The 18,695-nt window shown below is 35.3% G+C and overlaps 1 protein-coding gene across 2 annotated transcripts in view; it reads right to left on the bottom strand.

Annotated features, from left to right (window-relative positions):
- Window positions 1-284: 284 nt before the first annotated feature.
- SGCZ (sarcoglycan zeta) overlaps window positions 285-18,695 on the bottom strand; it is a 680,068-nt gene continuing 661,657 nt past the window's right edge. The window contains exons 6-8 of one of the 2 annotated variants that reach the window (XM_032468647.1): window positions 14,446-14,518; window positions 4,970-5,093; window positions 285-553 (exon numbers count right to left, since the gene is read on the bottom strand). In XM_032468647.1, the coding sequence (XP_032324538.1) occupies window positions 359-553; window positions 4,970-5,093; window positions 14,446-14,518 (392 nt within the window). In that variant the 3' untranslated portion in view covers window positions 285-358. The remainder of the gene's footprint in view (window positions 554-4,969; window positions 5,094-14,445; window positions 14,519-18,695) is intronic. The other variant, XM_032468646.1, reaches the window with a different exon arrangement.

The following is an 18,695-nucleotide window of genomic DNA, read 5'->3' on the forward strand; positions in this document are numbered from 1 at the left end:
AATTTCATCTATGTAATGTATACATGTGCAGTCCATATCCAGGTCCTGCAAAAATCTAAAACTGTGTGCTTCACTTCATGTAGCAAAGGCACCTATGTTATCCTCCCTTCTGAGCAAGAGTTATGATCCAGTTTTCCTTCCAAAGATGGTTTTCCCACTGTTCTGGCCCTCACTCTCCGTGTTGAGCAGTCCGGTAAATCACGGAGAGGGTGGCGCACATCCCTGCTTACATGGGAAGGAGTTGCTCTGTGGACCGTTTGGAGAAGCTCTGGACTGATCACGAGGGAAACGGAGCAGAACTGTGAAGCAGACGGACAGGAACAAAAGGCTATTCTGGTGTGAGGAGAAATCAGTCACTTCAGCTCCACAAGCAGATGCTGCTACTGGACTGACAAGTGGACCCGACCCCGGCCGGAGACAGGTAAAGTTTGCCATTGGGGCAGACGCACAGTTCGTACACCGTCTGCCGGGAGCTGGAGGAGCTGGGGGAAGACGAGGAAAAAGAGCCCGTCGGCAGGTTTCCCAGCCGGATTGTATCCGCATTCAAAAATATCTAGGGAGAAAGAAACTGCATTTTAATTTACTTTGGCATCCTATATTATTGCGAGCTTTACTGCGTACTATAAAAACAAGAAAGACGACTTGGCAACCAACCAACAAACTGACTCCTAAGGTATAGACCAAACGCTCGGCCGCCGCCTTCTCCTTTGAGACAACGGTGCATTGGGACAGAATGCTGTCCATCTGAAAAGCAACGTTGTACAATCTGCTTACGGGGCCAGCTCAGGTATTCAAACACCGCAGAAAATGAATGATTTTGACAGTCTCTTAATTTAACTTCTTAATCATGCCTAGTCTTAAGAATATACAAAGAAATAAGGATGTTAATGGAGATGCCATTGCTGAAGGGGTGGGCAATTAATTTTTTAAAATTTACTTTCTAGCAGGGAGGAGGAATAAATTAGGAGTTTGTAATTAGCGGATACAAACTACTATATATAAAACATAAACAACAAGGCCCAACTGTATAGCACAGGGAACTATATTCAATAGTTTGAAATAACCTATAATGAAAAAGTACATGAAAAAGTATGTATGTATAACTGAATCACTATGCCGTACACCAGAAACTAACACAACATTGTAAATCAACTATATTTCAATTAAAAAAACTTACTCTCTGATCTAATTTTTTAAAGAGCTCATAAAACCATGTTGACTCACAGTCTACACCAAGTAGATACATAAAGTGCACAATTAGCAACTGGTGATTATAGACATAACCAGTTTGACGTCTCCATGAAATATATTACCTCTACTCAATACCTATGTTGCTAAATCTTCTAACTGGCAAAATTATTTCACTTATTCCAAATCATGGACTCCACACTTTCAGGGACAGAGATCGTTATGTTCTGACAAACTCGAGGAATGTTCCAAAGGAAAACTGGATCATGAATTTGAATGAGCAAAGAAATAGCCGTCTCTAGCTGTGTCTAGATTCTATCCTTATATAGCTAATTACTGCCTAAAGGCATCTCTAAATTGACAGGAGAACCAGAGAATACTCTTTTTTTTTGTTCTGTTTTACACATTTGTCCTCATCGAAGTCCTGTCTGAGTAAGTGTGGAGAGGGGCTGTTTTTATACAGGCAGGGCATGCAGGTGACAGCTCTGGAAGGCAAGCCCAGCTATGGAGGATCAGCCTTGAAACTGACGGTGTGGCTGCTTCAGCTTAGCCAGCAGTGCCCCCACCCTCCTCTCTAGTTAGGGGCTGCTCTAGACGACATTTATCTATATGACAATGCTTAATTCCATGCACGTCTGAGACCCACACTGTCACTGCACCCATATGGGAAGTAGATTTTATTAGCTGGTAAATTAAAATGAACATGGCCTTTAAAAGGAGAAAAAGGAGGTCAATTTATGGTGATAGAAGATAACTAGACCGCTGGCGGTGATCCCTTTGTAATGTATACAGATGTCAAAGTGTAATGGAATACACCTGAAACTTATATAATGTTAGACACCACTTTTACCTCAATAATAATATAATATAAAACAAAAATAAATAAATAAAAGAGGACTAAATCAAGGAGAGAGAAAAAGAAGAACTATGGTTATAAACAGTCTAATTCCAGTGACATTTATAAAATCAAATGCTGAATTTTGAAAGTTAGCTTCACAGGTGTAGCATCTACCCACAGAAGGATGAATGAATAAATGATGGCCTTTTGTTAAAAAAAATAAAATAAAGAAAAAGAAAATAGAATAGAGAGAAAATGATATCTTTATGGTTTGAGATAGAAAAGTAAGCCCTGCGGTAAACAGGGGCGTTATGTATTGATTCTTCCCAAGCCCTTTGCTCAACTTCACCAGGTTTCTGCAGCTTGGATGGACTTGCTCATAGCTTGTTCTTTTCTGCTTCAGGTAGTAACTATGACACTGCTCACTTTCCAACTTCTAAAATTGATATTTGCATTCCATATTGCCCTATAAATCCATTTATTCTGAAACTCTTCCTGGGCCTTCAAATTACACCCGTAAGCTTTTAACATGGCCCATTGTCCCCTTTCCACCAAGAATGCATTTCTTCCATTCTGACCTGTTGAAATCAGACCTACCAGTGTGGTAGCAAATCTTTTATCAGTCTGCAAAATAAAAATTGTTTTCTTCTTCCTCTGTGATCTTGTAACAGTATGTTACTTAGTTATTGCATTGCATATTATAACACTTTCAGTGTTCCACCTACATTGTGATTCATGTTCTCAGAGGTGAATTTGAAACTGCTTGTAGTTCTATGTCTGGAATGACTGAATCTTCTGCAGTGCAGACTTTTGTGTGCAGTTTCATTCTTACCTATTTTGGTTACTTCAATAGTGTTTTTATTCTAATCTTAAGTAATTTAAACACTATCAAAGGGCAGAGGCCTTGTATTTTTTCGATACTGCTGAACAATTGGTGGATCTGCTTTTCTGTGGCATAGTCAATGATATAAAATCTTCCTCTTTACTTCATTTCATACTTCTCCCCAGAAAAATTGCATGCTATTTTATTCTAATAGAAAGCATTGTGCTTTTTTGTATCTTTATTTTATTAATATTTTAAAAAATGGCCACAGCTGAAAACCTTTGGTTATGACTTTTTACAACATAATACTAAATTCACAATGCTAATCTGTAATTGAATCCAAGGATTCTACTGATACTTTGAATAAAAGAACGTAAGTAAAGCGGTGACTAAATAGGAGCAGAATGGAGATTAATAACCACCAATATTTATTATGGGATAATTCATTATGAATAATTTGAATGAAATGATTAGCATGATAAAAACAACTCTTTAAATAAGATGTGAGCTATTTAAGAAAGAGTTCTCTCTTGCTGTGGCAGACAAAGTATTATAGTGTGCAATGGCAGTGGGAAGAAATCCTGAAAGGTAATATGAATATATGTTTTAAGTATTATAAAGCATATTTCTAGATTAGTTAAGCTGTCATATCTACTAGTTTGCTCATATGATCCTGGCAATAAATTTGTTTATAAGAAGGAAGCAAAATGTGTATTGCAAGTTTATCTGGAATCAACAACTGAAATAATGGCACGGAGGTAAGAAGTGCACCTCCTTGTTTTGATTTGATTGATGTGTGCCCTCATCTTTATATCTGAAGTCGCAGGGAATGCTCCAGAGCGTCTGTCTCAAATCATCCTTCCAGTGTTTTTTCGTCTCAGCTTGACCTTTGTAAACTCATAAAAATAATAATAATAATAAGCACACGAAGGAAGGAAATATTAAGGGAATTAACTGGTGGAAACAGCAACAAAACAGATTTAGACCTTCAAGGACTTTGGGAATTGTGGTAAAGGATGCAGAATAGACTATCTACTATGCATAAGGCTTTGAAATAAATGAAGGTAGAATTAAAAACAAACAAGCAAACAAGAGAGCGACTACCAAGATGTTCAGGCAGATTTGGGGAAAAAAAAAACAACAGATGAGAATCCTAGTGATGAACAGATGAACAGCACAATTACTAGAATTAAAAGCCTGGTGTAGGGACTGAAGAAGAGATCAGATACTGAGGAGGAAGCTGGGTGTGTAGATCTGAATAAAACAGGTGCAGAGAGGCACAGAGTGTATTACCCATGAGATAGAAATGAGGAGGGAAAGGCTAAACGATCTGGAAGGTAAGAGAATGAAAAGACATCCATTTCTTCAGAGATTCTGCAAAAGGTCACAGAGAAAAAAGGGGAGTGGGAATATCTGAAGACATAACACTCAGGAATTTCCCAGAATGGACAAAATACGATTCTGCAGACACAACAGTCACAACGTAGATAGCAAGTAACACAGACAAAATAAAGACGTGCCTATCCGGTTCCAGTGCAGGAGTGGAAGGCCAAGGACAAAGGGGTCTTTAAATAAGCAGTGAGAGAGAGCACATGATCTTTAAAGAAATGACGACAGACTTTAAAAAGATTCTTGGGTGAAATAAAGTAACTTGGAAGAAAAATATTGGCATGGACCTCCTTATTTAAGAAATAACTGGGCAAAATAGTAAAGCTTTTTTAGAAAAATAGAGACACTCTTTCTACTGAAACAAACTTTCAAAGTACTTTCTGGAAAAACTTGAAGACCATATAGAACTAAGAAAATGAATACTGATTTCTTTCTGGATATTTTCTTAACATTCATTATGTTTATCTGTCAATTTTGTAAGTACAGGAACCTAGATGTCCCACTTAGAATTAATTTGTGAGTGAGTATCTTTCAGTAAAAAATAAACGGAGCTCTGACTTAAGAAAATAACATTAGGTTTACCCAGTTGCATACTCAAGAAATATTAATATTTTCATAATTTCAGCTCTCTTCGGAAGCAGTTCTTTCCGTTTCTCCTGGACCCACGTGCATACAATTTGAGAAGACGCGTCCTCAGCAGTAAAGGGCCAGCGTCCACACTCAGCACTCACCTCCCCCTCTGTGGACTGTAAATGGAGCTCCTTCCTGCAGGCGGCCTTGAAGTCTCCAGCTGCAGCACTCACCTGGACCCCCCGAGGAGCTTCCATTATCAAGGACCTGGTTGGTGATTCAAGCCTAAGGAGAAAAAAAAATCCTTAATAGTAAAAAGAAAAAAAAAATAAGATGGACTCAAAGGTTACATTAGTCAACTAAAACATACAGGCAGGCACAAATACAAATCCTTGCCATTTCAAAACAACAACAACAACAAAATGAGTTTTAGAATTGATTTTTGATTGCCTTCTATTTTTTGGCTCTTTATGAAACTCTTTGTTAGCATCAGTCATTTACTCTCATTTGTATAACGATTTAGTAACAGTTGTGTTGTTTCCCTTCACAATGCACGTGGAAAGTAGGTCATGGTAAGTTTCCTAGTTTAAATCTTTTACATATTTTCAATATTAGTGATGGAGTTTTAAGAAATAAATCTCTACAAAGTTAGCATATAAGTAGCCCTCAATAAACTGAATCTTATTGAAAGAGAAATAATAAAATGGCTGCGCTTAGGCTAACTCCTGGCCTTATACTTGCCGTCTGCTTTTAAAAGAGTCAGCAAATCTGACTGACCAGACACTGTCCCCAGCCCCAGGCCCATCGTTATAATTAGAGTTAGAGGCAGAGTTACTAGTTTTCCTGTTTGTTTTACCTTATTCTGGCAATTGAAATTTACAATCATGCTTGGATTGTAAGTCATTCCCCTAGGAAGGGAGTCACCGGACAACCACCCCAGGAGAATAACCAGACCCTCTGAAGTCCCTCCTGGTGCCTGATGAGTCTGATCAGATAAAGAAGATCACAGGCTGATGCCCCTCCAGACCACCAGATGGTCCCATGATGCCAGACAGATTCACCCAGACTTAAGAGGAAGCTTTACCAGAGATTCTTGTTGACTGATACTGCTTTTACTCCTCCAGTTTGTTCACTATATAATCACTAAGCCCCAACCCTAAGATGGGTTCACAGTTTTGAAGGCACTAGCCTGCTACGAGTCCCTTTTGCCTGGCAAAGCAATAAAGCTGCCTCTTATCTTCTAAGCTCCAAGACCCGGTCTCTTAATTCCTTGACTAGTCAGGGACGGGGGCCAGTCTTTTGGGAACACTGTCTTGAAAAGATGAGAATTTTAATGAAGATGATTAATACTGCCATCTTCCAAATATTGCACAGTCACAATTTTGTAAACTCGAAAATTCTCAATGGACTCTTACAATTTTAGGAATTAATTAAAATGAAGACATAAGGCATTTCCAACATTAACTGACCTCTACTGGCCCAGGAAAACGTCCACAGAATGAATGACATTAGTCTGAGAAAGAAAAATTAAATGAGGGGTGATACTCAAATGTTTTAGAGAGTTGTGCCTGCAAAAAAGATAGTTGGGAGGCATTTAAAAAATTATCTCCAAGTATAAAACCAGAGATAGAGTAAAAGAAGGCAGAATATGGAAACAAGGATACAGTCGCAAAAAGCACTTAGTGTGATCAGAGATTGTATCTGGTTGATTGTTTTGGAGAATAGCTTTGCTCTGAGGCTGCAACTGCCCGTGCCCCTCTTGACCAAGGACTTTAGGACAAGACTTCCCTCAGGCTCACGTTCACCATCATCCAGAGCAACTAGTTTCCTCTTAGGCTATAGATCCGGAGCTGTTTTGCAGAGAGAACCACGTCAAATGGTCTGAAGATGAGCTCTCTCAGTAGTACAGCCGAACTTAAAGACCTGGAAGTGATATTGAAGGACTAGAGCCAGCCATTAGAAGAAGTGATTTCGACACTTAAAATTTTCTTTTTTCATTAACACAACTTTGAAACTTTCATCTCTATGGACCTCTTGGACATCTTCATAAAGTCCCTGGAGGGGTCAGGTTTTGAATATATATATTTTAAAGAAATATGTTTTGGGTTTTTTAAAAAACACAAATCACATGTTTTCACAGAACGTTTGAAAACTTAAAAAAAAATTACCCATAATCTTTTTCATCATAATCCTTACACTTTGCCCACAGTATCTAAATTTCAAGAGCTGAGTGTTAAAATATATACTTATAATTGATTTCCTCTGATACATCCCCAAATATATACCATCCTGAATAGCACATCTGTGACCATTACTATTTCCATTTGTTAATTATCCATTACATTAAATGTAATTATATAGATTTGGGTATGATTGTATCAAACAGAAGTCAGATAAGAACCTAATTAAAATGAATTAAATATGAATCTGATATTCAAGAAAGCACAACTTGATGAACTTGTAAGTGGGAGGAAAAACACACTTATCAAATAATTGATACGGCTTAGTTTCTAAGGATAAAGGCTTGGAGTTACTACTCATATTTTGACAGTAATATATATATATATAATATATGTAATATTTAAAATAGTAAATGTGTACATTTTTTATACTATACTTCTACCATGTTTGACATTTGGGACTAGAGCATTAAAATATACCAAGTATTTCTGGGCTTTTGAGTTTTTCTGTTCTCATCTTTATCAGTTACTTAATTTAAAGTGTTTATTATCTTCATCTTCATTTTAGACCTCAGGTATCCATTTCCAGTGTTGCCATAGTGTGTTTTGCCACCACTGACTTAGAGGATTCCTATTCAAAGAGGCCAGTAAAGATGGAGAGCTGGCTAGCCCTGGGTTCAGGAAAGTCAGCCTGCAGCAATAAACCTCAGTTCGTCATCTCTAAATTAACAATTACGGTTTTTTAAATAGGATTTTAAGAAGTTTCTTAAACGGATTAAGGGAAATAAGTATGTGGTAGAGAAGTATTTTAAAATATTAATAGGATTTTTTCCGTCCTATTTCCTTGAACCCAGCGCCATTCCCCCATTCACTAACGACCATCCTTGCCACGAATGGTGGATAATAGAGCAGATAAGCTGTCAAAGATCTTTAAAGTTTACTAATGTTATAGACATTTTAAGTTGGAAAAAACCCTAGCCATGTACTGTGTTGAAAGTGACTCAGCACATAAACAAAACAAAGAAGAAAACCAACATCCGTGAGACCCTGTTGTTTATTTCACTAGTTGGAGAATGGTTTTCTTGATTCACAGGCAAGAGAAGATGCGGAGAGAAATGAACAGTATTGGTCTTGAATGGCTCTCTGTGTCCTGACACCTGAGGCCAAGTCCTAGGTTGTGAGATCTTTAAGTGTTAGAGGTTTGAGGAGAGAGGGATAGTTCGGGATAAGAGGACAAGAGACCAGAAGATTCTCAAAGAAGAGAGGAGGAGTGGCCTGCAGTGAATGAAGACGAAGTGACAGTAAGAAGGAGAACATCTCCGCAAATGCCAATTGGATCGAGGCTACCAATGACCAAATGTCACCCCCAAGTGCTTTGGCAGTGGAGGCCCCTTGCTACAGTGATGTAACCCCGGGGAAAAATAAGAGAACTGAACAGACTGGGGCTTAGTTCTGATATTCAGTGCGATGGAGGCAAAACATGTAAATTTAAGTTTCACAGGAATATTTTCCTTTATTGTGCAGCTAATTTTGTGCTCTAAGACAATATACATCTGAGATACACACACACACACACACACATATAAAACTTATCAAGGGGTACCTAAAATATACAAAAAGTGATAGCAATTTTACAGTATTGCTAAATCCTTCAAGTTCTGAAAGTGATTAAGACTTTGAATTAAACAGGTTTCAACGGTATGCTCTGCTAATCTTGATAAAATTAAATGTAGTGATCATTAAGAAGTGTTATAAATTTTATTAAAAATAGAACTGTCTGTTTTACATAGTATCCATCATTCAGATGAGTAATATACACTAGGAACTTTAATTATGGAGAGTGTGCAGATAAGAGTATGTAATAAAAATTTACTAGAATATTTGGAGGATTTCATAATTCTATTTTCAAAGGCACATGCTGTGGTAGTCAAATATTTCTTGTGAACATGAAAATTAAAGTAAGCTGCAAACTATTTTTCACGAGCTTGCCTGACTATTTAACCTAAGCAAATAAACTACATTTTTGAGAGCAAAAATTTCATAGCATGACTAATGTAAGTGGAGACCAAAAATCAGAAAATTAACAATATTGTGAATAGCATAAATTAACTGTGAGCATTTAAAGATGCATACATTAACCTGAATCATCCAATATCAATATCCATAATTACATGTACACTTACATTTACATAAGTGCACACACTACCTACCAGAGCCCCACTGACTCTAGGCCTATCACTTGCTGAATGGGGGGAAAAAACACACTTTCTACAAGTGATGTGCAAATTTTGCTTTATACTTTCATCCAAACTCCCAGTGTTAATCTCCATGAATTCTAACAAGAAAGTCACCTCTCTGCATTGAAGCACAATGAGGCACTTTTTAAAATGCTTTGAAATCAGGTAAGTATATGATTGTGGTATTTTCTATCCAAAGAACATTATAGAAAAAGTAGATACAGTTACAAAATTTAAAATACATAAAAGGTAGACATCATATCACCACCATCCCAGCTTATCAAAATGGTTTGATTGATAATAATGTATTTCACTGACTATTTTATAAATAATAATTTCCCAGGCTCTTACTAGAAGCTGGGCACTAGAAGCTGCATTATAAACTGCAGGATAACATAAAAGTATTTCCTATAAATTGAAAGTGTTTCTGCATATTGTAAAGTAATGCAAGTTATTTCCAAGAAGCAGTCTGGGAAATTGAGGCATAAACTCGATTATTATTAAAGATTATTATGCAAAAGAGTTACATCAATCTAATGAAAGACTTAAACATGGGATTTTGAATAAGAAGCCCATAGGTTCTACACGAGTTCTACTAGAAGTTTTAAATCCAGTTAACCTTACTGGAGCTCAGTTACCTAATAAATAAAATTACAGAGGACCTTAACTATAAAAATATTCTATCCACTGCAAAACATCATTAGATTTGCTCTTTTTTTAGTGAGCTAGCCATATGTTTATAATAATATAGTAAAAGCTAATGTTAGTACTGGGAACTTACTCTATATTTAAAACTTTGCATGGATTATCTCTTAGTCATCCCACCAACACTGAGAAATGTACACTCTAAAAATTCATATTTTACCTAGAAAGTTCTGGAAAAGAAAAGGGAAACCTTTGACACAAGACTGAAGCCCAGGAATCATAAAAAGAATTGCTATAGGTTACTATGCCAGTCTTTGGTTGTACTGGTTTTCTCTAGAAACCCTGGCCTTCTCAAATTAGCCTAGAATCCCTATCGAATGTCCTGGGCTCAGGACTCGGAACTCAAATCAGACTAAACCTGAAATTCTTCTAGAACTATCTAATCAGTAGACTTTTGGCAACACACTGTCAGCAGTTATGTGATGTCCTGCTTCTTTTCTCTATGGAAATTCTCAAGCTTCCACTGCAGAGGGTTTACAGCATATACTTCAAACTATGCATTTTATTACAAAATATTTTCTAAAGGCTTTGTTGAAAAATAAAATCCACAGGTATTGGCAAAACTTGTGACTTTCTATGTAATTAGTCAATGGAATTAATGAACTACAATTGTGTTCATTTTCATAGCATTATAGTAATCACAGCGATGCGTGTCTGACGAGTCTTCATGTGGGTACCCAGGGATTATAGCAGAGAGAAGGGTTAATGCTCAGCTTGAGTCACTCCACTGCCTGTTTTTCCCAACCAACTCAGTTTGGGTGTTTACATACCAAAAATGCAAAAAAAGATCTTATTTTTAAGACGTTATGCAATTTTCAAATTTGAAAATAAGTGGTCTAGATCTGTAAAATTCTCAATTCTCTGAGAAAATGATTTAGACTTCTCTTAAACTAAGTTGCAAGATGCAATTACTAAATGGAAACTTAAGCAGAACTTGAGTATCATATACCTTGTTCTTGCTAATTATTTAACACAGCACCAGAAACATAGTTGCTACTCACTATTCGCTGTTCCAAGGATGGAATGAATGGAGAAATCAACAGAAAAATGTTTTAAGAAAAAAAAATCTAATGAAAACTGTGACCTGAATATATATTCTTATACTATCTTATCACTTTTACTGCCTTATCACTTTAGGCTACCTTGAGCATTCTTCAGCTGCAAATCACATTGTTTCTGTTCCCTGCATTTGTACTGTTCCCTGTACACTTGCACACCCATCATGGTCTCCTCCTGAAAACTGGATCAAACAGATCCCTAGGTCAATTGTTGCTCCCTGTTCCCAAGATTGAAAGTGAAGGCAGCTTCTCATGCACATTTACTACTTCATTTCTACATACATAGAATGAAAGAATAAAAGGAAGGAAGAGAGGGAAGAAGGGAAAACAAGAGAGAAGAGGAGACATGGGAGAGGAGCAGAAAGTAAGAGAAAAATACCATTGTCTTGTCATTTTTTTTTCTCATAAGTAGCAAAGCATTTTACCCCTTTATTGACAAATTGTCTCAAAAAATACTTAACACTTAATAAATGTTGGCTTTTCCTTGAACACAGGAACGATGTAAATTAAAGCTATGTGTTTCCAGAGATTAATTTGGAGTCTGCAAACCTCAACATTTCAGTTTTAAATGATATGCATACAATAATGGAAATTATGCTAAGATGCCAATTATATCATTAAATATTAACTCATTTTACTGATTCCAAGTCTAGATTTTTGTCTTATTCTTGGAACATTAACAGAACTCAGATCCAAACAATCCTTGGAGAGTGGGTATCACACTACAGATTTCATCACTTCTCACCAAAGAGTACAGAAATTCTACTGAACTGTAGTAATTTAGCTATATATTAATTTAAGAAATAAATTAAAAAAGAACATTCATACTTGGACTATTTCAGGCAAATATACTGTGATGTCCTTACTATTTGTTGTTTAGCCTTTTAACAAGTAAGTCCCTACTGAATAACAATATCAACTTATATTTTAAAAAATCAAAGAAAATCTACATATGTAGGTTTAAAATGTACATGAAGACTAGCACAGACCTTGGCTAAAACATCAAAAGATGTTTGATGAGTGCTTAATAAATGCTTTTAAATAAATGATAGCAATCTACTACATTTCCATACCAAAATATTGCCTATACTTTATAATAAACATTTTGAGATGTTTATTTCTAAATTCTTTTATTCTTGACAAAAATAAAAGCAAAGACAACATGACTTCTTACTCTCCAAACTACATTTTATTTACTGTGTCAGCCAATGTCACCTTGTTGATTAGACTTTGGTGTCAACTAGGAGTATTTCTTATTGCCCTGAAAGTAAAATTGTCAGCAAGACTTGTAAAGATCTTCTCAGACACTCTGCTTTTAATCTTCGGTACACAAATGAATAATTGACTACCCCCATCATTACTGTGCTCTGCTTCTGTTTAGGTTGTGGAATTTAGATCAGTACCACTCATCTTAGAGGCTGCCAATCTGCTTTTAGCACTAGCAGATAAGCCCAGCTTAGCTCAATGTTTAAATAATTGATGAATAATTACAAAATATAAAAGCCAGACACACTATAGACTAATTATCATTTAATACACATTCACGTTTATGAATTTCGAGACATGTCAGCAAGGCAATTAAAATAGCAGTTGATTCTTATTCTTCTTTTGGCAATAGGCTTTTCATAATGAAAATTGTAAAATGAGTACATAATTACTAAAATGTTAGAAGCAAAAAAAAGTTTATTTTAAAACTTAGTAATTAAAAACCGTATTGAATGAATCACTAAACTCTGGTATTCATGTTAAAACGCAGCTCAAAAACAGTAGGAATCAACGTTAGTCACTTGTGTCCTCGTAGTACGACAGCAAATCCTACCACATTCCGTATATTACATGAATATAGTTAGCATCCTCATTAATCAGCTTTGCTAAGTTTCAGGAATTCAAATTAACAAATTATAATAATGCCATTATATGTGAGAGGGAGGGCTGGCTGCTATAGCGCTAAAGCAGGGAAGACGCAGATCCCGTTCTAGGGGAACACGGCCTTTGTCAGGTGGAAAAGGATAAAATAATTTATACAAAAATGTTGAGTCCTCAGTAAGAAGAAAGCCATAAATCAAGACTGTAACACATTATGAGATACTGTTTATACACATTCTTCAACCCTCCTAAGCCCCCGGGACTTTGGCGTAGACTAAATAATCATTATTTCTGTCTTATTAAAAAAATGCCCTGATCACATGAAGAGGGTCACCTTCACCTGTCGGAAGAAGGCAGATTCAACTACCTAGTTTGAATCTGGCTAATTAACTTGTGAGAAACTGAGTTCATCAGGAAATTTTATCCTAGAACTATAAGGGCCTCCAAAATTTACTGTTGTAAAAGTATGGCTTTTCTTTGAATTAACAATTTTCAGTTTCATTTTTCTATTTTCATTTGAGCATTTTTTCACTCATCCAAATGGGAAAGGCTGAACCTGATTTTCATGAAATAAATTGAGTTTTTGTGCTTAATATTTTTATGTTTTCCAAGACACGGACTCTATCTCTTAGGTTAATACTTTGAATCAGCTTTAAAATGATTTTTAATATGTGGTTTATTTTTTAATATCCACATGGTTGTCTTTTTTTGATACTGTGGTGAATACTTTTTAGAATGTATAGTTTACTTGTCAGAAATTAATTATAAAAATGTCTTCTTTTACTGATATATAACATGGTATTGATTTAAGATATACAAGATAATGATTTGATATATGTGTGTACTGCAAAATGATTACCGCAGTAAGTTATATAAAACATCACTGAGCCCTACAGTTTAGCTTATTTATTGAATTAAGAACATCAATGGATCAGTTACTAGATTTTATTATTTCAAGTTTTATCAACAGTTGCCATGATTATACAGGGAGGATTCCTTATTATGTTGTCATCTCACAATCTTCTGGGTAGTGAGGGCTTTTAATAAAACTGTGACTGTCAGAAACAGTACAATGTCAGGGGGCAGCTAACTCCATTTAAATACTATATTGAGGTGTCCTCCATCGGGCAATTAAGTTCTGTCTTTTTCTGATTAGTATTTACATTTCTTCTTGTATTTCCCTCTACTTTACACTGCCTAATCATTTATAGCTTTTCCCCAGTCTCTGCCTCCCCTTTCTTTACGCCCTATATTACACTGTCTATATCAGAATTTCTGGAATCCCTATTTTTATTAGTCCTTCTCTCAACATCTATAACTGCCTTTTCTTTTTCTTTTCCCACACTTCTCCTGTCTGACATCTGTATTTTATATCCATTGTATGTTTGTCAGGGAAAAATATACAAAAGGATAGAATAATAACTCACATTTTCTTGACTTAATCAAAAATGTGATTATCTATTTACCATGTAGGCAGGAGTGGTCAATTTTTTTTACAGTTATATAGTATATTTTCTACTTTAGTTCTTTACATATCAAAATGATCACCAGTGATGGAAACTATGACACAGGTATAAATGCCAGGACTTACCTGAGGTCTTGGGAAGGTTCCGCTCTGATGTGAGGTGTCTCCACAGAGTGCCCGAACACTGCTCCTTCAGTGCCTGAGGGTAACATGAGCCCAGTAGTTAGAACACGCAAATGGATAGACATATTGGTTTTCATTTCTATTTTTATGCATCTTCTATAAATGGGACAACTGAAAACAGAAGTACAGAAAAATAGATCAAGGCAGTGAAGGGCCAAGGAGAGTAAATCTAAATCCTACCATGTTGACCCCTTTTAAGACGATCTTATTTATAAAAGTTCAGATTGCGTGAGAATTTTCACCCTCTGATCACACAACAAAGACCCATTTCCTTCCCTTGTCTTAATTCCCAGGTAAGAGAATTTGAGGGAGGGGTAGGTCACAACACTCAATTCTTTCTACAAACAGCAGAGCAGGAATGGAAATGTGAAGTTATCCATGTGCTTCGATGGAGTATATTATTAATTACTTAAAGACACAGGTCTATAGGGCATTTCGCAATTCTCCCACATACAGCTCCCAACTTTGCTTAGAGTGATCATCAAACTGCAGAGAACAGGGCACCTGACTTTGACCTCTCTGGAATTAAGGCTCAATCTAAAATCATGAACTGCTTGAATTCATTTCATTAGAATGGACTTCATATGGGGCCACAGTTACCTGAAGAGGTCATGCATTCAGGCAGTTGAATGATACTCCATATAAACTTTCATTTATCAAGTTCATTTGATTTTCCAGGTTTACAGAGATTTTTCTAATTTAAGTGAGCAAAATAAAATAATATTCCTTTCCAAAAATGAAATGCAAAAATATTTTTTAAAGATGATGATAACAAAACTTCTTTTTTTCCCTTTGTAATTTTATATAAATCTTTAAGATCATTCCCTTCAGAATAAGCTTTATTTTCTTTTTGTTTAAACTTCTTCAAACATCTTGGTGTAAGAATGTCATGCTTGCTCCCTCAGTGACCTCAACGCTTAGCTCAACAATACAATGTAAATTAAAAAATGCTTAGCTCAATAATACAACGTGAATAAAAAATATAAATTTTATGCCTACAAAATGAAGCTGCTTTTGCTTATCATGAAGAATAATATAAAACATATTCATTCAAAAAGCAATGAAAAAATTGTCACTAGGAAATTAGAGTTAACACGTAAATTCCCTAAAAGTAAGTGTATATATAGTGAAATACACTAGACTCACCAGAAGACTCCTCTGCATAAAACAGCAATGGAGATTCTGATCTTGAATCACAGAGGAAGAGATTTTTTCAAGGTCTATAGAATGATTTCATCTATATTATGGTTCTAAGGGTAAATTTATAAGGTTCTGCTCCAGTAAATTCCTAAGATTACAGATTTCAGTTTATAGTTTATCAGCTGAAAGCTATCCACATTTGTTGACCTCTTACAACAAGAGGGTTTTAGTAGTTGTTGGTTGGCGCTTGTTTGCTTTACTAAAGAGAATCTGTAGGGCGTATACTGTTTATATATTTAACTGTTATCACAAATTGAGAGCAATTATTTAAGGAGTTTGCTGTTTTGATATTTTGTAAAATATTTTATTTCTTTGAGTGGACAGTTCTTAGAAATAGGTCTTTGAAAGTAACGTAACAGTTTTAGATAAAACTCTGATTTTGTGATTGTGGTGGGGGTGGCATTTGAAAAAACATTCCAAGATGTAAATGTTCTTATCTCAGGGAGAGACTCCTTTGACATTTTAAAATAAGTTATTATTTCCAGAAAAGACAGTTATCCATCTGCAAAGTTCAAAAATTAATTTCTACTATTCTGTAATTTTGAAAACTTCCCAGACAAGATACCAGAACTATAACTGAAAACCCCCAGCAATATTTATTTTCAAACACAGAATGGCACACATAGTAACTGAGCACAAAATGTATCAGTGAAAGTGAAAGCAGATTGCTATCAAAAGTTTAACTTTACAATGAGGATGAAAAGCTGACAGAAATCTCAATTCTAAGTATCAACATATAAAATTATTGATGATTGAAAAAATATTCTTGAAGAAATAAATGTATAATCATACCATCCAAGGGGCCAAATTAAAAACTGCATAAAATAACATAAATAATTAACTGCAGAGTTCCAGAGAATAAGAAAACTAATCTTATCCTCTTCCCGTTTGTCCCATAATTAGTCAAAAGGACAACAATTAATAAGCAACAATGATAATCTTAAGAGGAAATCAGTGAGGAAGAATAAAAGCCATCTGAGCCAGATACACACTCTTATAGCATATACACATTTCCTATGAATGGGAAATTTTTACAAAGTTCAGACTGTTGGTAGGGTTATCAGACTTAGCAATTAAAAATATAGGACACCGAATTAATCTTGAATTTCAGTTACACATAAAATCATTTTTTAGTATAACATGCAATATTTGCAGGAGACATACAAAATTCTTTTTGTTGTTTCTCTGAAATTCAAAATTAATTGGGTATAATATATTTTACCTCGTAAATCTAACCATTACTCAACATTTATTTGGTGCCAAAAGTACACATCCTCACTTCATGGGAAAAAAAATGTGTGATGAATTCTCACATCTTAAGTTATAGAAACCACGGAAACCAAAAAGCAAGCAGGATAGAAAAAGGAACAGAACATAGGCATTTATCAAAATGTATATTTAAACTTGATGACTACATAAATATTTGTTGCTAATTGCTGTTGAAAAGAGCTGTTTAAAAGGGTACAATGTCAGTTTTGCTTGATGGTATAGATGCTAAAAGATATTTCAAATAACTTAAAGTGAAGACGGTGTTATAAGACAGAGAAAACACAGACTGCTGACTACTGTAATGGTCAGGAAAAATGAGGCAGGCAAGCTTCAGGATCAAAAGCTGGATCTCATTCTTTCTAGCCTCAAAACCAAAGAATAAGGATGTCATATTCTTTGTTAGAAAGGAAAAAGAATATATATGAATTGTGGTCCTACTTTATATTTGAAAACAGTTTTAGACATAAGCTGGGATGCTACTCTTTACAAATGCCTAATATAAAATACAACCCCTCCCTAAATTAAAAGCATCATTCAAAGTAAATTTACGTATCCTTCCTAGTACGGCTACGTCTACTCTAACGCTATACTCTAAGCTAACTCGTTATCAATTCGCTGACATCCATGTATGTCTTTGGGAAGTCATTTGCTCCAGAACAGGCAGGACAAGAAAAGGAAACCAAAAATACCTGGTATTCCCAGGTTCTTCTCAACTTTACAGTAACTGAAAAAATAAATTCTGTGAAATGTGGCATCTTTCCAGCCACCAGCTGCATGAATTCTACCGCAGTTAATGTCAACTAATATTTTATGGGGTTATTGGCTTTGTGCAGAAGAAACTGTGGTCAGTAATATACACAGAAGCAAAGCAAAAATACCTCTATGCTTCGAAATATTAGTTTTACATACATTATCTCATTTGTTTCCTCACAGGTATTTTTTAATATAAGCAGATAATAGGTGGTTTACAGCTGAAAGATGATGAATCTCTAATCAGAGAAATTAAATACCTTACTGATGAGGCTAGAATTTTGGAGTTCAGGTTTTTTATGAACTTTGAAGTTAGCCAATTTGCAAAGCAATCCCAGTTCCTTCATTTCATTTAAATGACCTTGAACAAGTTATTTAATCTCTCCAAACTTCAATTTCTACAGATACAAATAAAAATAGTAATGTCTTACAATTTGGGTTAGATTTTTCCTAAATAGGATATAAAAGAATCTGGTTGTAGTAAGAATTCAGTATTCCTTAATTCTATCACTTTTCTTTCTGAAAATCCGCCACAGAAAATGTCCACATTGTGTCTGTACAGTTAATGTCCTGACATGGGTCCACTCATTAATATGTGAAATCTCTATACCCCAAAATGCATACCTTTAAGTAACATAGTCTCATGCTGAAGTTTGAAACCTGAAATTTAGACACTGTAAAGAGATTCTTGAATGTTAAATAGTAAATGCATGTTATTAATCAAAACTTTATTCAGTAAATCAAGGAATTCCCTAATGCAGCTGCTGGGGTACCAGATGAGATCAATCAATGCTCAAATAAGCTCTGAGAAGGAAGGTTCTTCTAAAAAACAGTCCAACAAGATTTTACTTTTAATTGAACTTCATCATAATGTTTAAAAAATTGAGGAGACATAAAAACAAAAATGCATAGTAGGCCCTTCAGTAACTAAAATGAGCGGCTATAATTTTTCTGTGTTTTATACTTATCAGTTC

Source organism: Camelus ferus, chromosome 26, assembly GCF_009834535.1.
Source record: "Camelus ferus isolate YT-003-E chromosome 26, BCGSAC_Cfer_1.0, whole genome shotgun sequence".
Lineage (NCBI taxonomy): Eukaryota > Metazoa > Chordata > Mammalia > Artiodactyla > Camelidae > Camelus > Camelus ferus.